Source organism: Catharus ustulatus, chromosome 22, assembly GCF_009819885.2.
Source record: "Catharus ustulatus isolate bCatUst1 chromosome 22, bCatUst1.pri.v2, whole genome shotgun sequence".
In the NCBI taxonomy this organism is placed as follows: domain Eukaryota; kingdom Metazoa; phylum Chordata; class Aves; order Passeriformes; family Turdidae; genus Catharus; species Catharus ustulatus.
Window position 1 is genome coordinate 6,803,892 of NC_046242.1, and position 24,102 is coordinate 6,827,993.

The window sequence follows — 24,102 nt, forward strand, 5'->3', positions numbered from 1 at the left end:
ACTGCAACCAGAAACTCATTCTCTGCAAAACTGGAGTTGCCCCAAAAGCCATTTATATTGTCATTGATAGAAAAGGTCAGGGTGAGGAAGACTCACCTTACTTCCTCCTTTTAAGACCCCTCCCCACAAAAACGACCCCAGACTTCATTCAAGAAGCCAACCACGCTGCTTAATTGCCATTCCAGCTAATTACCATGGGAAGCAGGGATGGGAGGGGCTGGTGTTATGAATATGTGTTTGTTTGAACCTTTTGTCAATAAACAGACTCTGTGACCACCTGGAATTTTGCAGTGTGTATTAGGGGGCTACCCCACGCTGCTGCCCAGCACTAAATAAACATTCACTTTGTAACTTTAATTGTTAGAGAGTCTTTTGTCCATCCCAGCTGAGTATCAGTATTAGACCAATACTCATATTTTGGTAAATCAGAGTCAGTGCTGGGTTTAGAGTTAGTGCTGGGTGTAAAGCTAAGATGCATTCAGAGAGGCTTTATTTCCTTCTCCCAAAGGGATTGCAAATACAGGATGGCTCCTTGAGCTCAGGAACCTGCTGGACTTGAGTTTTACTTTTCTCCCTACACCACACTCCAGCTGTAACTCACAGTGCAGCCAGGCAACTCCCCAAAAGCTCTGGGCTTGTTTCTTGGAAATGTCCTGTGGAAAACTCAGTCATTCAGAAGCACAACCTGAACCAGGTGGGCTGTGCTGAACAAGCCCCAGCACTGGCACTGGCCAAGCAGGGTGAGGATGCAAAAGCAGGGCAGGGATTTGCATCCCTGCTGTCCCCAGCACAGCTGGCTCTTATTCAGTGCACAACAGCAAAAGCAAGGTTCTGGTGTTTGCCCAGCATCAGCTTATGGTATTTCAGCTGGCTGGGGATGGCTGGATTGCTAAAGAGCCATCCTGAAGGGGCCTGTAACCTGCTCATTTGTGAAAATGCCAGGCTCCTAGAGGAAGGATTGGGATTGGATGTGTGTTTTGGTAGCACTGCCATGTTTACAGTGTATATGGCCAGTCAATTTAATGTGTGGCTAATGCTGGGATGGCAGAGCTCCTCTGTTTTTAGCCTCATTTCCAGTGGGCTTTGCCTTGGGAAGATCACTTGGGGTGAGCACAGGGACTGTAGTGTTTTCCTTGGAAAGCCTCTGGCAGAGCCACTGCAGCAGTGCAGCCCAGCTGGCACACACAGCTGTGCCCTGCACAGGAACCAGAGACAGAGGGGCAATAACACAACTCAGTTTGCTCACTTTTGTCCTGGGCTGAATTAGAAAACTGTCAGAATGTGGGAATTAAAAAGTAAAAAATAGTCCAGTGAGTTTTGTTGATTGATCTCCCCTTCTAACAAAAATCACTGAATGACATCAGCTTGTCCGACCTGGTTAGCACAGCACGTGGAGTGATTCATTTGTCACTGAAGGGCAGGTTCAACTTCTTAAACCTGGAAGCTGGTACTTCCCCTAAAATAATGAGTTATTGCAAAAAGTAAAATGCCTGTATTTTACTCCCAGTGCAAGATAAGCTCTTGACAAGACTCTAATTCCCAGGGCTGTGGTTTGCTACCACACTGTCTCCAGATCCAAATGGTGAGGATTTACTCACAAGATTAAAACAAAACACTGTGAAAACATTTTTCTTGATTGCTGTAGGATTAAGAAACTATTGCCAAATATCTTTTTCTGTGAATAGTTACTGCCACCACTTAAATTAATTATCTCTGGATGTATGCACAAGCTGAACACAGTATGGGAAAATTCTTGCACAATTCCATCATATCTCATGCAAACTGCTCTATGTTTTCACAGAAACAGTCTAAACTCTGTGAAGATAGACAGAAAGCCAATGTTGCCATGAGCATTTGCATCAAAAGTCCTTGTTTAGCCAACCACAAACAGAAATAGTGTCACTCACATATAATTAGCAACATGAAAAGCCAGGATTTTGTTGCTAAAGTCCAGAGAGCCACTTGAATTTTCAGAGTAATACTTTTAAATGTACTTTATATTCTAGTTTGTTCTTTGTTTAAGAGAAATCCTTGCAGGTCATGCTTTCATGGCCTGTGGATGCCACACCTGGAAGTCAGTGTGACACCAACACAGGAAATAAAAGCAGGTGCCTCCAGGTGCAGCAATGGACAAGGCTGAGGCTTGGCTTTGGGTCTGGGTGGATGGATGGGCTGGGCCAGCTAAGCAGAGCTTTACTGAGTGACTGTCAAGGGCAGTGAGGGAACAAGGGCAGGTTAAACCCTTGAGGCACAGCCAGGAGGTGTCACTTCTGTAGGCAGCTTCTGAGACACCTGACAACTGCTATTCCAAAGGCAAAACAACAAAATCAAGGAAAACGTTCTCAAAACCCTCTCTGAGCTATGGATAAGTCATTCCCTGCAACCAGGGCTCAGCATTGGCCAGGGAAGGAAAGCCAGGCACCAACACTGCAGCCTCCCACCCACTTCCTCTGCAGGATGCAGTTGAGCCCTGGGTACTGTATCTCTAACTGGAGAGCAGGCAGGGAGGACACGGAGATGCTCCTACTTCATCCGGTGGCTTCTCCTTCTGGCTTCACCCTCATCCAGCAGGGAGGAGAGGATCTGGTGGGCCTGGGGCTGCCGGGGTCCTCCTCGCTTGATCTTGATGCTGCTTCTCAGGGGGGAGCCCGGGATCACATCCTGTCCAGAGCCTGGCTCAATGGAAGACAAAGAGTCTGTAAGGAGAGAAAGTCATGGGAGAGCACTATTTAACAGGGGAGGCTGAGGACACACTCGTGGGCCCTTCTGAGTGGTTCCTCTTCCAGGGGCACTGTGCTCCCTCCTGTTTGCTCTCCCAGGTTTGCTGCCATCACACTGTGGGACACTGGTGTGTCTTGGGTTGCAATACAGGATGTGACCAGCAGTGTGTATTCTGTCACCATCTGTTGAGACCAGGTGGTGCAGTGATTCTTATCTCTGTAGGAGATAGCTCCTGTTAATGGCCAGCTGTTAAAACCAGGTGGGGCAGTGTTCTTTATCTTTTTCATAACCCATCCTTCCTCCAGGAGATCTCTCCTGTTAATGGTCACTGAGTCCCAGTGCAGGACTGATAAAATTCCATCATCCCATTGGGAGTTGTTCCAGCCAGTGGGATGAGCCAAGCCTTTCCTACCTAGATAAAAACTGAGATTTTGAACACCAAAGGAGCCTTTTTCCACTGGATCCCAGAGGAAAACTGAACCTTTCCACATCATCACTGGACCTGTGGAGGAAAACTGCACCTTGTACAGGAGCACTGCTCCAACTGAGCCACATCTGTCACTGCAGGAGGATGCAGCCACCATGGAATGGGACTGCTGCCAACTGACAGGGTGTCAGGTTGTATTCTGATTCTGTCAGTGTTTTGGGTTTGTTCTTTGTAGTACTGTATTTCTATTTTAATTTCCCTAGTAAAGAACTGTTATTCCTATTCCCATATCTTTGCCTGAGAGCCCCTTGATTTCAAAATTTTAATAATTTGGAGGGAGGGGGTTTACATTCTCCATTTCAAAGAGAGGCTCCTGCCTTTCTCAGCAGACACCTGTCCTCCAAACCAGGACATGGTGAAAGCCAGGGAAAGAATATAGCAACACACGACTTCCCCCTAAGACAGAAGAAAAGCAAAGCCCTTTATTAAAGAAGCAACAACACTTTTATAGACTAGATGGTAGAATGGAGGATTGAGACAAACTGATTGATCCAAGGAAGGTAGCACTCCTTGCAAACATGCAACCAAAATATCACGTCTCTCATGCATCCAGCAGGTGCTAATCTCTGTTATTAATTCCTTCTCTTCTGTTTTCCTTTGAGCAGCTTGAGAAAACTCATGCTGCATCTTTCCCTGGCTTTCACCAGTATCCCTCATCACACTACTCCTGCATTAGATGTTTCTCCTCTGCCCTGCCCGAACTCTTTGGGGTAAATGCTCCTTCCTGCAGGGCCTGCTTTCCTTTGTAGTTTTGTCAGGGAAATTAATCCACAAACACCAGAGGTTTATGTCCAAAAAGGAGACAGAGGGGTCCTTTTGCTTTATTCCAATAAAGGGAAAGGCCATGGGGCATCCCCCTGGGATCTCTCAAATTTTTGGAGGACACAGCCTCCTTTTTATCCCAATTTCCCATCCACATTCCCCTCTCTCTTTCCCCATTGCTGAGGTACTTGAGAGGCACAGACTTCCCAAACACTGATACCTGAGATTCCCCTCTAATGTACAACCCTCCCTTTTCATTTTTAATTCTTATAGAATTCATAGTTTTTCCCCATTGCTTCTTTCATCTTTCAATACCCAGTTTCATTTATCAGCAAACCCACAGTTTGTTTGTAAAGGCAAATATCCTTTCCCATTCATCAATCAGTGGAATCCATCCCACTGTTTCTTTTCTCTCTCAGTGCTAGTTTTATCTACCAGCAGACCCACAGCTTGTTTGTAAAGACAAATCCAACATTCCTCTTAGTTTCATTTCTAAAGTACTGCACTTTTATTAATTATGAATTTTCTTGGGCTGCTGCAACTACTCAGCACTGCCCACAGACTCCTGGTGCTGGAGGATGAGCTGGTGGTCAATGGGCAGTGATGCTTTTAGGGTGTCAGTGCCATTTCACTCCCTGCACAGGATATTTGGAGGCACTGAAAGGATTGAAAGGAGGGATTGACCCACCCTGGGCTGCAGCCAAAGCAGCAACAATGCTGGGAATGGATGGTGGCTGTCCCTGCTCCCAGAGCACCTCCAGGTAACATCCTCCTGCTCCTCCCTCAGCTGCACAAATCAAACACACTCTGCTCTGGGCCACTCTTCAGCAACAGATGCTGGTGGCTTGATCTGCCTCATCATTTCCAATGCCCCAATTTCTTCTTCCTTCTGCCTCCAGAGCTGGATGTTTGTGTTTCCTGCCAGGAGCCCAACGTGCCAGCCTTGGTTTGATCCCACGAGGCAGCGTTCCTGTTTCCAGTGAGCTCTTGGCTGCCAGAGCATTTGGGCTCTGTCTGCTGGCACCAAACCCTGCCAAACAATTTGGGCTTTGCTGTGTCCTGCTGGGCTGCTCTCTGCAGCTTCCAGCTGCCCTCCCAGTGCAGGGGAGAGGTTTGTTTGCTGGGATGTTTTGCCTTGTTGCTTGGGTGGCTGTGGTTTTGGAAACCATGCTCAGTGGGACATTTCTTGGGAAAATGAGAGCATGGGATTGGCATTTCTGAGTGGGGTTTTAAAGCTGGGCTGCCCCAGGACCTGTGGTCAAACCCTTAACACCTACACTGGGAACATGACCAGACAGTTGGTGCTGGGTGATTTGAGCCTCTGTGTGCTTTTCAGTCCAGGGAGGTCTGTGCTCAAGGAAAATATTTTTTGTTATTTAATGTCTTTTTGTTTGTTGGGGCTTTTTTAACCATACACAAAGATGAACATAGTTGCACAAGGAAATTATGCCTTACTTTCCAAGTTCCCTTTCTAAATAGTATTTTTGTAGGGCCTAAAATATGTGTGAAGTGAAAGAATGGAACTATTGTGAAAGCACAGAGTAGGAATACAATTATCAATACTTATGGGACAAAAACCCCTCTGAAGTCATACAATAAAGGTGTTTAAATATGACCTAACCACTGTGCACAATTAAAAAACATCCATTTTTGCTGATGCAGTTACACTGGTGTAGAAGTACACATGGGTGTAAATAACTCATCTCCATCCCAGGCAGTAACAGATCAATACAAATGGTTTGCTGAAATGACTGTTTCAAAATAACAGCAGCACATGCTGTATTTCCAAACAGAATGTGAAAAATAGCTAAACCAGGCAGTTCTGCTGGGGCAAGGCTGTGTGGACCCCAGGGTCTACTGAAGATTTCTAGAGAGGTGACTTTTTGCTTTATACCACTATAAATGAAGGTACAAAGTAAAAGCCAAAGGAGTCCCAGGCCCTGGGTCCTGTAAATACCCTGGGACTCATCCAAGGAACCTCCTTTTCCCTGTTCCCTGCAGATCATCCCAGCTGCCATGGATTGCTGCCTCAGAAATTGAGTGGGCATCTCCCTGGTACCTCCACTAGCTCACAGCAAAGCAACTTTGAAATGAAAACACATTTTTTCTGCCCTTGGAATGAAAATGTGAAGTGAAGCAGGATTAGTGCAGAGGTAAGGTCAGGGTGAGTGTGGTTGAATCATGGGGTTATGATTCAAGGTTTCCCAAAAATCTGACACTGTTGCTGCCTGTTGCTTTTGGAAATAGCACTTGGAGGCTCCAAGAGCACAGGGCCACCAAGCAGAGCAGAGCAGAGCAGGCTCCAGGCCAGCCATGCCCTGGCACTGGAAGGGTCCAGCAGCAATTCCTGCTGGCTCCAGACAGGGCTGGGATCCCAAGGTGCTGCCTGAAGTGTGTTACTGTGCAGTGAGGCATTGGCAGGACATTTTAGCTATTTAGCATTTCCATAGCTTAAATCAATATCCAAAGGCCACAGCCCAATGAAAGTGGAAGCTGATCTGAGGGGAGGTGTGAGGTGGGCTCACAAGCAAGGCCAGGAATGAGGTTCCTTGTGTCAAGGACACAAAAGTGCTCTGGGACTTGGTCAGTGCCAAGGAACAGGTTTGCTGCTCACAGTCTGGGACAGCAGAGCCAAACATTTTGCCTCTAACTGTGTTCCTGAAAGGGGAGAAACTGGCACAGCAGGTTTTGGCAGCTGGGAGAGCACTGGTCCTCAGCTACCCCAAAAGGAGCAGTCTGACAATAACCAACTCCTATGACAATAACCAACTCCTGTGACAATAACCAACACCATACTGAGGGTAAGGGAAGAGAACATTCTTTAAGGGATGATGTCCACACTGTACCAGTGATGGGGACTCAAGAGATCATCAAAATCTATCTGAATGTACTGTGAAAATAGGTTTAATGTAAGTTATGATCACAAAATGTTCAGGGATCAGTGATTTTCAGGGTGACAAGGCAGCACTGTCTGAGCTTTCTCTGCAAAACATGGTGCTGCACAAGGCCTCAGTGGTGTTCAAGTCACTTGGAAGATGCTGTTAACAGGATTAAATGATCTGGCCTAAAGACTTGAACAAGCAGCTCTGTGGGAAGCTGCTGGATGATCTGTGCCACATGGCTTGAGCTGCTGCTCGTGACTTGGCTGCCTGAGCTGTAACAAAAATCACTGTAAGGGTCATTTCACCTGCTACTGGAAAGCCAGAGGAAGCTGCTGGAACTCAACAGCTCTAAGCACTCCTAAGTCATGGTACCTAGTTTTGAAAATGTGGCTTGAGCAGACACCAGAGAGCTCAGGAGAGTGGGAGGGTGTTCAACCATCAGGCCTGAACAGAGCCCCTGGCTCCCTGGAGAAGAAAACCTTAGCAGTGCTTACCATGAATTCCTATCATGTGCTCAAGGATTAAAACCCTCTCAGCTAGAATCTTCAGAGCCTCTCGAAGCTGTTGGACACCTTCTCCCTGCAAGAAAGAAAACAAAACTAATGTTGGAATGTGGTGCAGAACTGGCTTCTTGTCCATCATGCTGCTTCCACAGCACCAAACTCTGCAGTGTGGATGTTTAAAAATGAAAAGATGCAAAAGAGGAGATAACCTAAGTAGGAGTGCAGGAGAAATCCCTGTTCCAAGAGCTCCTCATGTACACTCAGGCTGCAATTTGCTGTCCTTGTCACCTTAGGTGTGGGCTTGAAGGGCCAAAGAGATGTTGGGAAGTATTTCAGGGATTGAGAGCAGAGATGTGAGAACTCCAAAGCTCTGCTCATGCAGTTTGATCTCTTCTGGGAGTCTGTCCCTCAGCAGGTGGGAAGGACAATGGGAAGGAATTCCCAACCAGCTCCACGTGACAGAACCACCTCTGGGGACTGAGGTGCTCAAGGACATGGTGACAAGGAAACCTCACAGACCAGGATTTCTGGCACACATCAAATTCCAACCCAAGGCTCACATCCCCACTTGCTCTGCACATTTAACTGTGGGTTCACCCTCTGGCTCCCCTCAAACCCACCAAAGGGAATATGGCAAAGTGACAAAAATGAAAGTAGAACAGTAGAAACAATCCTTACATCAGCACCTTTGTCACCCTCCTCACCCTTCTTGCCTGGTTCACCCTAAAACAAAGAAGGCAAACTTGGTTACAAGTGGCTGAGGACCCTCCCAGGACCCCTTGGATCCCTCCCCACCAAAAAAAATTAAAGAAGCATTTCAGCAGCATAAAAAACATGGACTGGCACTTCATGCCAAGGGCCAAAGTGCTCTCCTGAGCTTTGCCCTGGCTCCTGTCAGCTCCCCAGGAGGTCACCACCACTTCCAACACAAATGAACTTGTCCAGGAGTGGCCAAGCAGCAGGAGCAGCCACCCCAGCAAGGCTACAGACATCTCACTGGGCTCTCAGTGAACAACACTGTATGCTAAACCACAGATAAACTGCTCCTTTCCCTCAAACATGCAAGTTTGCATATTGATTTAGAACAGAAAACTCCTTCATTCTGCTTTCATTAATTAGCCACATCACTTTCTGCCTCTGAAGATGCTCCTTAAGCTTTTCCTGAACAAAGATGTGTGTGTGAACATTGCTCTCAGGTTTCCCCCAGCCTGGAAGCACTTTCCAAAGAGCAGATGTCAGGGAGAGATTAAACCACCCTAAGGTAAACATGGAACAAAACCAACAATTGAAATACAGTGGAAAGGCTTGGGCTCCTCAAACTTTTGGACATCCCTGAGATATTTGCAAAGCAGAGGTGAGCACAGGAGGAAGGACCAAAGAAAAGGTTGTGTGAACTGTACAAAATGATGAGGTGGAACCAAGGAAGAGATGAAAACCCTCCCAGAGCCTCAGGGCCTTCTCTGGAAGCTGCCAGCCAAAAAAACTCCAATTTTCTCCACTAGATCTCTGTCAGCCAACCTTTGATTTGTTTGCACTGGCCACATGTGCCAGGGCAGACATCTCTGTGCATCTGTTCAGGCATTGCCAAAAACTCATTTGGAGACATCTCTTAATCTCATTACAGGGTTTCCAGCTCAGCTTGGCCAGCTGAGGGGCAGGAGGGAGCTGAGAGCAGCTGATGGACCTTGAGCTGTTTAACTGAGGCCACTTGGGGCTCTGGTAGTGCCAGGAACCCCTGGGGCCCAGGGAGAGCTGTGTGTGCCCAGCTCTGGCCAGAGGGATCAGCCCCTGAGCTGGGGTGGTGCCCTCCTGGCCACTGTGCTTTACACCAGGGTTGTCTCATTTGCAGAGGGATTTGTTAATTGAGGGTCTGTGGAACAAATGTCAGAGCTGGAGCCAGCAGAGCTCAGCACAGCAGCACTGCCAGTGGCAGCCACAGTGCAGGCACCAAGCCCACCTGAGCCTGGCACCCACCTGAGCCTGGCACCCCCCACAGGGCAGCACTTACAGGAAATCCCTTAATGCCCCTCTCTCCAGGCAGACCTGCTTGCCCCTGTTGGAAATAAAGGCAGTGTCATTAGGAGATACTTTGCCACTTGACAAGAACACAGTTTAATTTTTACTACTGGAATTAAGATGGCTTAATGAAAAAACCTTACATTTGGGATAATGTGAAAAAAAAAATTCCTCTCCCTTGACATTATCACTTAGAGGCAGCAGAAGCGGGTTTTGGTTTTCTGTCAAGTGTCAACTCCAAATCCCATCAGACCCTGGAGGAGCTGGGCTGGATTCAGAGCTCCTGAGCTCAGTGCCCTCTCTGTAAGACGATTAGCAGGTTTTTTTGAACTTTCCAGCAGTCAGTTACATTATACCAGGAAGGAATTTGGCTGGAGATTTGTTCCTTACAAAGACACTGCATTCTTCTCTCTGGTAGAAGTGATGGGCTGCTGCTGCCCCAGCCAGAACAGAGCCCAGGACTCCCACTGAGCACTGATTTAATCTGCTCCTGCTCCACACACACCCCACAGCCACTGATCAAAACACAGGTACAATATTTTGGTTGGTTTGTTTCTTTCTCCTGCTGTGCTAATTTTCACATTGTTCTCAGTGAGGGGTTTTTGTTCCTTTTTTTTTTTTTTTAACAGCAACCAGCAACAGTTTGAACTAGTATGTGTTGGTTTGGGGCAGAATGAAATTCCATTGAGCTGAACATCTTTTTTTTAATCTTTTTTTCCCCTGTTTTCCTGCACAGTGCTGGTTTCCCACCCTGGAGCAGCTGGGACAGGGCAGAATCCCTGACCAGGAGAGCAGTTATGGATTATTTAGTGAGAAAGCAGGAGCTTGGGAAGAAGAGGTAAAATGTAAAAGCATTGATAGAAATCCATTAATGAAACAGCCACATTGCCCTGGTTCTTCTCTTGTAGACACACACAGCAACCAACCCACCTTTTTTCCTCCAAAAAAACTACATCTATGGTGGCAGATTTCAGGAGTAGAAAGGGAGAGCTGCTGGGTTTGTGTCACCAAATTTATATAAAACCAAGGGGCACCTACAGAACATTCCCATTGGCACTGAATTCCTATGGAATGCTTTTCCAGCTCCAGAAAAAGGCCCCCAGGGACAGGGAGAGCTCTGGGAGAAAGGCCCAGTCTGTCAGGTGCTCCCAGCATCTTCAAAGGGAAATACAGTAATTTCATGATTATAAGGCGAACATTACAATCCAGAGTGTGATAAAAGGTATCTGTTCTATCACCATCTGTTGAGGGTGGGGGCAGTGATCCTGATCTCCATGGCAGATATTCTGCTAATGGGCCATCCATTGAAACCAGGCAGGGCATTGTTCTTTATCTTTTCACAACCCATCCTTCCTCCAGCCAGTCATTTTCTGCTCATGGCCATTGAGTCCCACTGTGGGACTGATAAAATTACTGCATCCCATTGGGAGTTGCTCCAGCCAGGGGGAAGAGCCCAACATTTCTTACCAAGATAAAAACAGAGGGTTTGGGACACTAAGGGAGCCCCTTTCTCCACTGGACTCCAGAGGAAAACCGGATTTCTCCACATCACCACTGGAGCTTGGGAGGGAAACTGCACCTTGTACAGGAGCACTGCTCCAACTGAGCCACATCTGTCACTGCAGGAGGATGCAGCCACCATGGGATGGGACTGCTGCCAACACCCTGCCTGACGGGTGTCAGGTTGTACTCTGACTGTGTCAGGGTTTGGAGTTTGTTTCTTTGTAGTGCTGTATTTCTATTTTAATTTCCCTAGAAAGAACTGTTAGTCCTAATTCCCATATCTTTGCCTGAGAGCCCCTTGATTTCAAAATAATTTGGAGGGAGGGGGTTTACATTCTCCATTTCAAAGAGAAGCTCCTGCCTTTCTCAGCAGACACCTGTCCTCCAAACTAAAACAGCAACTTTTCATTCTCTGTCCATATATCAGCCGCACCTGATTATAAGCCGCACTTTGGGTTCAGACCAAAATTTTAGTCAAAGTGGTGCGGCTTATAATGGTGAAATTACTGTACTTGGATTCTGCACTGGAGGGAGCAAAGCTCATGAAAAAGCACAGGCAAGAGGAAAAATCACAGAGAGGAGCACAACAACACACTGAAAATGCATAAACAGGCTGTGCTCCATGTCCAGGAGGAACAGAAAGGATGTTATCAGCTTAAAGGGGATCAAAGGATATTTAGGCTGGATGTTGGCAATATCTTTTATCCCAGGCCTCCCTGGCTGCTCCTCTGAAGGCTGCCTGGAGATGCAGGAGCAGTGCTGGGATGAGCAGGGGCTGAGCATGAGCAGCACACAGAGCTGAGCCATGCAGGGGCTGTGCTCTCACTGCTCCAGGTCTCTTCCCCATCTGTTCTCTCTGAGATTAGGCAGCAAGAATGTATAATAACATTTTCTCAAATCTCACTAGATGTTGTAAATGCCCCCCTCTGCTTTTCTCTGCAGCTGCACAGTTCCTCTGCTCGAGCCCTCATTTGTACCCACAAACCCAAAACTGCAGCATGCCAAAACCAGCATTCAGAGCCACACTCACAAAAGACAAAAAGGACACAGAGCATCCTAGAGAAATTCTGACAGAAAAATCAGCTTCCCTTTCCACACTAACAGAGAATGGACAGGAAATATGGGGGTTTTTTTCCTATTTATCAAGACATTTTGAGATTTGAAATCTCATTTGTTCCAAACCTAAAAGGAGAGTTACAATTCTAAATTCCTAGCAAGGAGGGAACAAAACCAAATTCTAAGGGATCTGTCTGGAGTGAATGCACCAAGGTTTTGTTCAAAACAAGTGTAGTAATAACATGGTATATTATAGTAATATTAGTGATATAGTCAGCCACAAACTACAAACTGTTAAATGAATCATGGTGGAAGAGTTTTATCAGTTTCCTGGATGCAAATGTGACACTTTGCCACACACCATGCCCTTCAAATTTTTTTTTAGCTGAAAGTAAAGATTGAATGGCATTAAGATGTGGTTGGTAATCTGTGCATCCATCTCACCAGTTAAGGTTTTGTTCTCTATCAGAATCTTGAGTTCTAGTCCCAGAACTCCATCAGTCTGCAATCTATTTGTAAAGCCAAGTCATGCCCAAGCTGGCTGAGCTGCAAAAGGAAAGTCTTACAAAAAATCACCAACAGCCACTCTGTCTTTCAGGGAAGTGCAAGAGATTTCTTACATCAGAACAGGACCAAGCACCCCCTTTCACCTCCACCTGTGGGACTGGAAAATGGCACCTGGAACAGAAGGGAATTTGTTTCCCCCAGCTGTGGCAGGTCAACCATCACTGCAGACATCCCTCACTTCAGAGGTACCAGCCAATGTTTCCTCCTTGTCTTTCTGCCCTCCTTTGACTCTCCCCACCTGGAATCTCTGATTCTCTGTGTGCCCATCTCACAGACCTAAGGGCTCAACGATCCCCTTCCACCTGCTCCACTCCCAGGTGATTTGTGGTCCTGGACTCACCCAGAGATTACAAAGACCATGACCTTTTGGCAATTAAGCTGAACAGAAGCAGCCAAAGGCCCAAATGCCACTTTCAAACCCTTCCCAATGCTTGAATGCTGGGCTGGGAATCTGACACATTTATCCCTTTGTTAGATGTTTCTCTGGAAGTTCCTGAACTTCACCAGTTTGGAAATAACATTCAAACAGCCTTTTTGATCTGTGTTATCAGCACTGCACAGCCCACTAAGGACTGAGGCACATAAACATCAAGAACATGACTTCAGTATTCCAGCTAAGTTAAGAACATCATTTGGACTGGGGAATGACTTTGGTTCAGGAAGTCTGGTGAGTTTTTAAAGCCTTAGTGCCACAGAAGGAAGAGTTGAGTTAGACCTCTCAAAACACTCCACATAAACAGCTTTGGCTGGTGGAAGAAAGTTGGTTTCCACAGGCATTTATACACCATGCCTTTGCTGCCTGGATCTCTTTGGGGAATATCTGACTTTGCAAGGAATCCAACTCTTTCTCTGTACAGGAAATCCCCATCTTGCTTCTTGCAGAAACCCCAGAAATTCTGCATTTAAAATTCTGCACCATTCTGCTGGTGGCTGTGGTCCCAGTGCATCTGTGAGCCCTGTGCTGTTCCCAAGGCTCACCCCCAGTGCTGTGGGAATCTCTCAGAGCATGTAAAACCTTACCCTGTCTCCTCGGTCTCCCTTGGATCCTTTTGGTCCAGGCTGTCCTGGAGATCCTGGCAAGCCCTAGAGGAGATGCAGAACAAGAAGAAATTAATTTCTACTGTGCAACCTTTGTGTAAGTGCAGTGAATACATTTCCCAGTGATCCTCAGCTCCTGAAAACCTCATACACCCATTAAGCAATTGGGCTGGATTCTCTTTTTCCCTCAAGCAAATACAACAGGAGCTCTGTTTGCAAATATCCTGAGCCCTGAACTTTCTGCAGATCCCTCTGTTTGGGTTTTTTAATGCACTGCAGGCCCCTGATGTAACATTTTTTGGGGTCACTATGACAGGATAGTTCTTGTTCTCAGTTACCAAGAAGAAATTAATACACAGGTAGTATGTTTAGCTTAAAAATCCCCACTGCTTCCCCCCACTTCTTAATTGCCTCAGTGGGTGGCAGGAGCAAGCACACATACCTGAAAATTAATTGGATTGTGTAGTGGAAATTATTTTGAAGCTATTCACTCACCCTAATAAACAATTTTCAAATTAAGCCCAATCTCTGGTAATAATTTTACTCCCTGGGTTGAACAAATCTATAAAGCAGTCACCAATGGCTAAGAAGGGCACAGTCTCCAGATTTCTACTAATTGAACTGCTATGCAGAAATCGATCCAAATTCTTAACTTATCCACCCAGAGAAGCCACAGTTATTAACCAGACCAAGAGAGAACAATATTGTTTGTTTATATTCAGCCTGTCAGCTCTCCTTCTCCCCACAATCATGTACAAGATGCTTTTTTTTCCACTTCAAGTGACTTGCACGTTGTCTCAGAGGCTGCAGAAGTGAGTCTGGAGCTCCCCTCCAGGCCACTGGGGATTGAAGCCAGCCTGGTTAGGAGCAGCCCCTCACATCAGCACCCAGAGAAATGGATTTTCTAGGCCAGAGCAAGGAGCAGTGCTGTGAGGAGCTCAGTGCAAGGAGGGTGCACACATGTGATTTGAGGGTGCAGAGGAGGAGCCTCTCCCAGTTTCAGCTGGGAGCCAGCAATGCTCACCAGCAGCACATTGCTCCAGCCAGCCCCACAGCTCAGCTGAGCTCCCCACCAAGGATTCAGACTCAGGCCTGGTTTAGGAGGCTCCCTGGGGCTGCCAAACGAGGTGGGCACAGAGCAGGCTTGTCCCTATGTCAAACATACAAAGCCCAAGTGTCCACAAGCATCCTTTGCTCCTGACAGTTCTCAACAGTGAGACAGGGATGCTCAAGAGCACTGAATTCCACATTGCAAAAATAAAAGATTTGCAGTGTGTGTTGAGTGTCAAAGAGCCAGACTCTGCTGCAGAATCTGCTTATGAATTGTGAATTACCTTATATTTAATGATGTTAAACTGCAGCTGTCATTTGGCTGCCAAATCTCTCACTGTGTTCATATCTATCTGGAGTTTCTCATTGTTCTCCAGAGCATTCCCTAATTGAAAGGATTCTGCTACCCTGGCAAACTTTCCCTAATCTGTAGTCCATTGCTTCTTCAAAGTGGTTAATAAACACATAGGAAAAATCTTCTCTCTCTATTTTCAGTTCCAAACCTCCTCTTATCAGATCTGAGCTACATCCCTCTACAAAGTTACTTAACCTTTCTCTGTGCTCTCCAGTCATGTGGGACTCCTTTGAAAAATCTGATGCTGCTTCTTTACCTCCACATTAAACAACATTCTTCTCAAAACTGAGTCCCTTTGTATCAGCCAAGCACAATTTGGAGTAGTTTGGCAGTTTCCTATTCATGACTTCACTTCTTTCCATTTAACCAGCTTTTTCCATCCATGTGAATACTGTGCCCTTCTTCTACCAAAAATTCTTTGGAGTGACTTTTTCCCACTCCATTATCATCTCCCCACCTCCACAATGTTAGTATCAATAAATAATCAAACTGATGGGAATCTGTGATATTTTTCTGGAATAAAAAGTGCTATGTCTGGAAAAGCAGGCTTAACACGTTCACTCTGGGGAACTGGTGAATTCCCATTGATGCATTTTTGTTCTTTTTATGTGTTCCACAGGAAATGCAGTATTTTTCTATCACTGTGTTAGTAAAGCCCGTGTCAGATCCTTTGCATCAACTCAGGCCAGAGAGAAATGTTTTGACACAGCAGCAGCACAATGCATTATTATGATTAAGGGAAACTCAGGAAAGCACAACCATTTCAGCACAACCCAGAATGAGAAAAAGTAATTGCATCACAGAATGCCATGGGGAACAAACCAGCAGATCTGAGATGATGTTTCAGCCCTGACCCCCCCTCTGCCCTTCACCCCAAAGCACCAAAGCACCTTACTTGTGATCCAGGGGCTCCAATGGGTCCTGGGGGCCCTTTGGGTCCTGAAGCACCTGGTGGCCCTGGTGGGAATCATAATTAGAGACAATTTTAAGGAGACTTGGAAGGAAGAACCCCAAATTCCAAAGGCATGCACTTCCTTTCATGTTCTGCTGTCTCTCAATGAGTGAGAACCCTTCACCAAACACTGCATTACTGGACACCCACATCCTGACAGAATACATCCCTGTGCCCTGGGGGACATGTCAGAGCTCTGGGAGGAAAACATGGTGAAAAGAGGCAGGAAGGATGTCAGTAACATCCACATTTCCATTCCTTAAAATGCAGCTTTTGAGAAAACTTAAACTAGATACATGGAACAGCTACATAGAGTGAGACACTGCAGGTGCTGGTCCTGAAACAATCCCAGGTGGAAGGAAGCACCAGGGCCATCAGAAAGCTCATGATGAACATGAAGAAGATGGAGTTTGGCCAGACTCAGGAGGCAAAGCAAAGCTCTCTCTTGGTCTGCACTCACTGCATTGGCAATAAATTAATTTAAAATCTGTACCACAGGAGAGCTGCTTCCAGGATGAGTTAAGCACCATCTAAACAGGTCAACTTGTCTCACACAGTCACTTAACAGATTCATTCCTTTTGAAAAAATAATTATATCTCAACAGTAGCTGTTAAATTATACCTGCAGATGGGAGACAGGATATTTGCTTAGCCTGAACTTAGCAATACTCCTCTCTGCTTTAGTTGTCACAACCCTTGAGATGAAACAATGTGGACATTATTCACCAAGTACAGCTGAATCAGCCTCAATCATTAATGCACCATACAAATGCTTAAGTCAAAGAATAAAGGAATTGAAGGATAAATGAAAGGCCCTCATAATGAAAGGAGAAGCCTTTTCTGCAACTAATGGGAGTTGACTCCTAAATATGCATCATACAGGGAAGTGCTGACGTTTGCAGGAATATTATCATTTAAGCCACCCATCAGCACAGAGAGAAAGAAGGCTTGTCACTGAATTTTCAAATGATGCAAGTGATGATTCTATCAGATTCTGATTTCAGTTATACTGGTGAAAATGGCTCCAAAGTCCTCACAGACATCTCAGAGCATCCCAGACCCTGCTTGGTGGAGCTCTACAGTGACAGGACAGGTTTGCAGCAGGGAGAGAGCAGCTCTGCTCTCAGGAAGGAATCACTGGACAGCTCACCCTTAAAGACAGCTTTTCATCAGCCCCTTTCTCAAGATTTTACAATCAAAACAATCAGCCACTATCAACAGATAAAACCCCAGTTACTTCTTGCCACCCTTCCAGTAGGGAGCACTTCCCTCCCCTGCAGGCACCCACTGCCCATCCATCTCCAGCAGTCTGTGCCCACCCTGGCAGCCCTGCAGCCAGCCATGCAGCCAGCCATGCAGCACCCCTGCAGCCAGCCCTGGTGTCACCTGGTGGCCCCACGGGCCCTGGGGCTCCCCGTGGTCCGGGCAGTCCAGCCATGATGGTGTCGATGACGGTGGAGGCCAGCTGGGGTTCTCCATCTGCAGCAAGAGCAGGGTCAGGGTCAGGAGTTAACAGGGCTTCCAGAGTTAACATAATTAACAGAGTTAACATAATTAACAGAGCTACCAGAGTTACCATAATTAACAGAGTTACCAGAGTACCAGAGCTATCAGTTACCAGAGTTTCCAGAGTTACCATAGCTATCAGAATTACCACAGCTAACAGAGCTATCAGTTACCAGAGTTACCAGAGTACCAGATTTTCCAGAATTACCACAGCTATCAGAGTTACCAGAGTTATCAGAGTTTCCAGAGTTACCATAGCTATCAGAGTTACCAGAGTTAACAGAGTTCTCAGAGTTACCAGAATTACCATAGCTATCAGAGTTACCAGAGCTAACAGAGCTATCAGTTACCAGAGTTACCAATGTACCAGAGTTTCCAGAGTACTAGAATTACCATAGCTATCAGAGTTACCAGAGTTACCAGACCTATCAGTTACCAGAGTTACCAGACTACCAGAGTTTCCTGAGTTACCAAAGTTACCATAGCTATCAGAGTTACCATAGCTATCAGAGTTACCAGAGTCACCAGAGCAGAGCTGGTCCCAGCCCAGCCAGGACCTCTCTCCAGAATCCTCTGGCGCCTGTTGCTGGCCAAGGGCTGGCAGTGCTGCAGGATGCTGGATTTGGGCTCCTGGAGCCCCTGCCCTTTGCTCTCAAAGGCTGTGAGCCCTGCTCCTGCAGAGCTGCTCATGCCACCCCTGAGAGCACAGCCAAGCTGTCCTTTCTCTCCAAACCTTGGTGTTTTATACACCTGTATAGTCCTGCCCTGGAATGACTGACCCCAAATTCACCATCTCCACCCCACACCTGCCCTGTGGTGCCTGGCAAATGAAGCAGTGGGGTGAGGATGTGGGGTGAGGATGTGGGGCTCCCTCCTGCCTGGCAGCAGAGCCCCCAGCCCCAGCTCACCTGGGCAGGTGCTGCTGGGAGGTGCCTTGAGGATAGAGGAGAGCCCAGGGATGGGTGTGCTCTGTTCCTTTCCTGCCCTTTAGGATTGTTTTAGGTGTTCAACTAGGTGGGTTCACTGAGCTCTGGGAAATGGAGAGAAATGGGAGTGGAGCAGGGAAGGGAAAGCCAGCAGCAGGAACTGGAGGAGTTTTGTGTTTTTGCACATCTTTCTCAGTTCTCTCCAGTCAAGAATAAAGCCCAGCAGCCTGTAGCTGTCCAGATCTTCCCTCAGCCTGGAGCCAATAGGTCTCTATTCAGTTGGCAGCTGAATAGAAGACCCACAACTATAAATAAAAAAGCAGCTCTCAATCTTTATTGTGATGCCAAAACCAGACTCAACAACTCTACTCCCTATGGACCTGTACTGTGGCACAGCTGTAATTTGGGGAGGTATCTGTATGGTACCTTTTATCTGAGCACTTTGGGACAGTTGTGGAAACATGAAGCAAAAATTCAATGAACAACTAAGACAAGAAGGCCACAAAACAAACAAGGGAACCCTACATCCTGGTGCCACCAAGGTTTTCTGTCCTGATCCTTTCCTGTTTAACCTGGAACAAGATGTTGGCTCCTGGATGGCAAACCCTCTGAAAATCCCACGATTTCCATAGCTGGAGGCTGCCATGCAGGAATAATGTCCACCTCCTCCTGCCCATGACCTCAAGCTTACTCATGTTTCCTTCCACCCATCCCTGAAAGTCATCACAGTAAAATTCAGGGGAACCCTGGGCAGGAAGAGGCTGGGAATGTCTCACTGCAAATGTCAAGTGACACCAGGAAGGTCAGAAGGGTGTTTGCTTACTCTGCAGAGTCCAGCCCAAAGGTCAGAAGGTGAACTCTGCAGAAATTTTACCAAACACATTGCAAAGCCTCCCCAGCTTCTGGAGCATTGGCAATGATGGAGAGAACTTCCAGGGCAGTTGTTTGAGAGCAGCTCCCAGGGAAAACTGTGCAATGGCTTTGACTGCCAAGGATGACAGGATAGCTCTGCAATGCCTCCCTGGCAGCAGGACAGCACAAAATCCAACTCAGATCCCTCCAAGAATCCCATTTTGTGCCTAAAGCCTGAATGCAAACAGGTATTTATTGGGCTACTGTTTCTAAACCCATTCATCTTCCCCCTCCTCACAGCCCTGAAACAAAACAACTGAGGCTCTTCTCATGCTCAGGAGGAAAGGTACCCCAGTGAAGTGTGTAATCCAATTAATTTGAGTTTTATTTGACCATGTCAAAATCCATCACAGCTTGGGAGTAAGATGAAATTGGGAAATGAGCATCAAACAGCAATGAAGGCATTAACATTGCAGTGCCTTTTGTTTTTAAAGTGATCAACAAAATCAACTTCCCATCCACTGAGAGGGGCAGGGGATGGACTGCAAACAACCAGGCTTTAATTTCTGCTGGAGGCAAGCTGGGGATAAAGATTTGTGTTACAAAACATTCCAGCTAAATGGCACATTATTACAATGACAGAGTTACTCCCACAAATCCACCCATCCTGACACTTGACTCAAAGTTATTTATGAAGGGTGATTCCATGATTGTGACACAGAAGAGAGCTCTGATCAACAACCCTTCAGCACAGGACTGTGGCACTGCCTAGCCAGGCAGGACCCACCTAGACCCAGGTTTCCTTCCAGGACCAGCTCTGAATGAAAAATACTGAGAATGAAATGGGACTAAGTGTGTTAAGACACAACCCTCATTTTTTTTAAGGGTTTTCCTCCATATTCTTGTAAAGCAGCAGGAAGAGCTTGTATCTCTTATAAACTCCCTTAGAAACAGGGGGACATTCTGGGGCTCTCTGCAGCTGGAGACTGGTAGAGCAGCCACAAAATAGCATCAAATGGTTGCAGGAATTTTCCCTTCTCAGGCACCTCCTGCACTGAGCCAGGTTCTGCTGGGCTCAAGGGTTGCATTCTGTTTCAGTGCTCCTGGATACCCCAGGGCAGCAGACAGTGCTTCACTGGAGAACACCTTGATACTGAATCTGCTCCAATCCCTCTCCAAGAGTGAAACCAGTGGGGCCTGGTCAGGTAGGAGCAGCTGTGTTCTCTGGAACAGCACAGAGATGTCCTGAAGGACAGGGTGAGAGCCAAGGCAGCTCAGGGCACACTTTGAAAGGACCCAGTTTTCTCAGTCCCGTTCCTCCTCTCCTTCCCCTTCACTTCCTCTGCTCTGTGCTTCCTCAGGAAGGGCCTTGCTGGCAGCAGGGCTGGGATGCTGCTGCACAAATCCCTCATCAGCACTGACATGCTGGGCACTCAATCTCTACCTCAGTTTCCTCTTGGGCTGCCCAGGGGAGTGGTGGGGTCACCATCCCTGGAAGTGCTAAAAATGTGTGGCTGTGGCACTTGTGGACATGGTTTGGTGGTGCTGGGTTGATGGCTGGACTTGATCTTGCTGGTCTTTTCCAACAGTGCTGATTCTATGGAAATAGGTTGATTTTATTTAGTATGTCCTTTGTAGATCTTTGAGATGTAAGAAAACAGCCCTCAAGAGTGAGAGTTGCATTCTTTTCTCTAACTATTCCCTAGAAATCATCAGTGTTAGCACCAGGAATAGATCTGAGCTGCCTCTGGACCATGTACTTGATCATTTTTAAGTGGCAGGGAAAGTGAGAGATCCCAGTAGCAGCAGCCCCAGCAGTGGGGAGCAGCAGCTCAGCTTCTGGCCCAGGGCTGAGGTTTCTGACTGAGGGATAAATTCCCCCATTATAGCCTTGATTTGTTGAGACAGGATGGAAATGAAGTAATCCTGTCTTAATTTTTTTCTGCTACCTGATCTGGAGGGAGAAAAATGGGACCATTTCTTTTACCACAGCACAGGGAAACTGTGAGAAAATATTTGTCTCCCCATTTCTGGCTTCTGCCTGAGGATAAATATTGCCAACAGGAACTTGTTGCAATTAATAAAGGCACAGGCATTAACCATGTTCAGGCAGAACCAAACTGTACAATAACAATAACCTGATACAGCTCTCACATCTCATTACCAGGAATATGCTTCCCTCTGCTGTCAGCAGCTGGAATTTTGTGCTTATAGTTTTCAGATGTGCTCCTTTCAAAACAAGTAAATACATTTAAAAAAATCTAAACAGAGTTTACAAGGCTAAGTTTTACTGGTGGCAGAGGATCAGCTTTCCACCAGGCTGTGGGAGGCAAAATCAGCCAACACAGAGGCAAAATGGTAAAAAAATAGACTTGATATTGCCAGAACATTGTCATGGCCACATAGACAACTTATACTTGCAGCTGGATTTGTATTAAGGAAAAGTGTCATAAGGTTTTGGGCTACTGCTTCTGCAAAGCAAGAAACCCACAGGCATGGAGGGGGGAATGCCTGGAGACCCAGGGATGTAAATGGAACAGTCACCATCTCCTCACTCTGCTCACGTCCACGTGGCTGCCCACTGCTGGCAGAAAAGATAGAAATAATTATCCAGCATTTATCCTCTTCTCATTTGGGCACAACACTGAGCTCACCCTTCTCCCACATCAGCTGGGAAGGCTGTGCAGTCAAAGCCTTTATTCCCTTTTTAATTTACCCAAAGAGTAGTTGGAGGGAGGGGGCAGCAGCAGCACCCAAACCTCCTCAGGGATCACTTGGAATAAAAGGCACAGTGGCCCCATTTGGTGACCCAAGAGGAGTGAGGTGACTGATTGAATGCAGCATGTTGATGTGTATTTTGTGAAAATATTACTATTGAACCTCAGTTCTCCATCCTGCCCATACACCCTAAGTAACTGAATACAAAATTCTCCCTAAATTAAAAATACATCTGCTCACTTTTGGGAAAAGGAGTCTGGAGAGCAGAGTGGGTGGAAGGGAAGGGAGAGCTCGAGAGAGCTGTCAGACATGGGGAGACTTGGTAATCCTTGGCTGTAACTAAGACAAAGCTTTGAAGCTGGACAGGAGCTGGGGAAGAGGCAGAGCTGAAGTCAGGGTGACCCACAGAGCTGGGGCTCCGGGGTTTTACAGACCAAGGGGACAGCTGAGCTCTGCTTCCCCATTATTACCTGCCAGCTGCACAGGGCTGCACCAGGAGAATGAAGCCCAAACCTGAGAGCATTCCAATCCAAGTGCAGGTTGTGCCTTTCCTAGAAAGCTTTTTCTTACCCTGCACAGCACAAATCAAATAAACATATTTTTTAAATCAGCACAAGCACAAAGAAACCCTGGCCCTCCTCTTTCAGGGAAGGGATAAATCATGGTGTCAGTCTGGACTTTCCAGTCCATAACTCTGTGTTTTGTGTGGATGTGGGATTATGTGGATGCACCAGAAACACAGGTGGAAGAAGCATCTGCAGGAGCAGGGAAAGAGACACATTTAACAGATGTCCTTGTTGTAATTCCAGAGCTGCACATCTCTGATTCCTGAGCAACCCTGACACTCCAACACCACAACAGTGGCCCCAAGAGGGTTCCAACCCAGCACCCAATCTGCCACTCTGGATTCCTCTGCCCTTGTCTCCTTGTCTCTTGCTATCTGAGCTCTGTCATTTCACCCAGACCCTCTTCCCAGCAGCCACTCCAGGTGGAAGCTTACAGGACACCAAGTTGCCTCCCCAAAGCTGTGATGAATCTAAAAAAACAAGAGAGAACAAAATCCTCCAAACCCTGCTCTCACTGACAGTTTAGGAGAGAGGGACTTTGTTCTTCATTTTGGAGATGTGAACCCCCTGTAGCTTCCAAGATGTTCCATCCTGAACAGGAACTTCCAAGAGACCACCAAGGAGGTGGGAGCAGAGCTGAGCTGCTCTGTGCCTGCCCCCCCTGCTGATGCCACAGAACATGGGAATTGAGGAGGGAACTTACTTTCCTTTTCAGCTGTGGGCTGCAGTGAGTAGAGAACCCCTTGCTGGAAGGTGAGAGGGAGGCTTGGGGTGGCTGGTGGCCCTGGGGGGCCTGGGGGACCTGGGATCCCGGTTTCTCCTGGAAGTCCTCTTGGTCCTTGAGGTCCCAGCATCCCTGTGCAGGGCAGGAGAGGATGTGTTAATGCCTTTGGGGATGTGCTAAGGATGCTATCCTGTAAAAAGGCAGCAACAAGACAAAGGATTGCTGTCCTGACCTGCAGCTGTGAAAATCAGAGGGGTGGGGGAGATAGAAACAGCTTCCCAATTTTCCTCTTTTTTGTTTAGCATCTTCCTCTGCAAAGGAGAGAGCTTGACTTGGCTCAGAGGTGCTGCCTTTGAGCAGCCCAGTTGCTGAAAGAATGAAATCTCCCCCCTCCCTGAGGCTGAGTGAGAAACTACAGGCAGCAAAGTGTGAAATCAAATCCTTCTTCCCTCCAGGTACACCTGTGTCACCTCCCTGCCAGGAAAGCTCAGGAAGCACAAGGGAAGCAGAGTCAGTCCAGGAGCAGACAGATCCCATGTCCTGGGGGCTGGCAGGCTCTCCTTGCAAACAGAAACCAAAAAAAGCAGACACGTCCTTGGCCAGACTGTGGCCACTGACAGCTTGCCAGAAAGTGCCAAAAAGTGTTCAGGGCTGCTCTCACATTTAAGGCACGCTCAGAGTTTTAAATGTTAGCCGAGCTCAGGCTCACAAGGCAGTGCCTGTTAGACAGAGAGCTCAGAGCCTGAGGTCTGGCACCTATTGTGCAGTATCGCCTTCATCAAAACATTCAGGAGCGTTTGGGGGATGAGGAAAGACTCCTAGCTCAGGAATGGAGTGTTCTCTGAAAGAATGGCCCCATAACCTTTTCCCTTAACATACAAAAGCATCATTAGTTTGACATCCTGGCATCTGACAGCT

At 46.9% G+C, this 24,102-nt stretch overlaps 1 protein-coding gene across 6 annotated transcripts in view; it reads right to left on the bottom strand.

Moving 5' to 3' along the window:
* Positions 1-397: 397 nt before the first annotated feature.
* COL26A1 (collagen type XXVI alpha 1 chain) overlaps positions 398-24,102 on the bottom strand; it is a 168,804-nt gene continuing 145,099 nt past the window's right edge. For 4 of the 6 annotated variants that reach the window (XM_033078465.1, XM_033078461.1, XM_033078463.1 and 1 more), the window contains 8 exons: positions 23,164-23,316; positions 17,279-17,371; positions 15,836-15,897; positions 13,518-13,580; positions 9,364-9,408; positions 8,034-8,078; positions 7,347-7,431; positions 398-2,696 (listed from right to left, as the gene is read on the bottom strand). In XM_033078465.1, the coding sequence (XP_032934356.1) occupies positions 2,524-2,696; positions 7,347-7,431; positions 8,034-8,078; positions 9,364-9,408; positions 13,518-13,580; positions 15,836-15,897; positions 17,279-17,371; positions 23,164-23,316 (719 nt within the window). In that variant the 3' untranslated portion in view covers positions 398-2,523. The remainder of the gene's footprint in view (positions 2,697-7,346; positions 7,432-8,033; positions 8,079-9,363; positions 9,409-13,517; positions 13,581-15,835; positions 15,898-17,278; positions 17,372-23,163; positions 23,317-24,102) is intronic. The other 2 variants (XM_033078462.1, XM_033078464.1) reach the window with 2 other exon arrangements.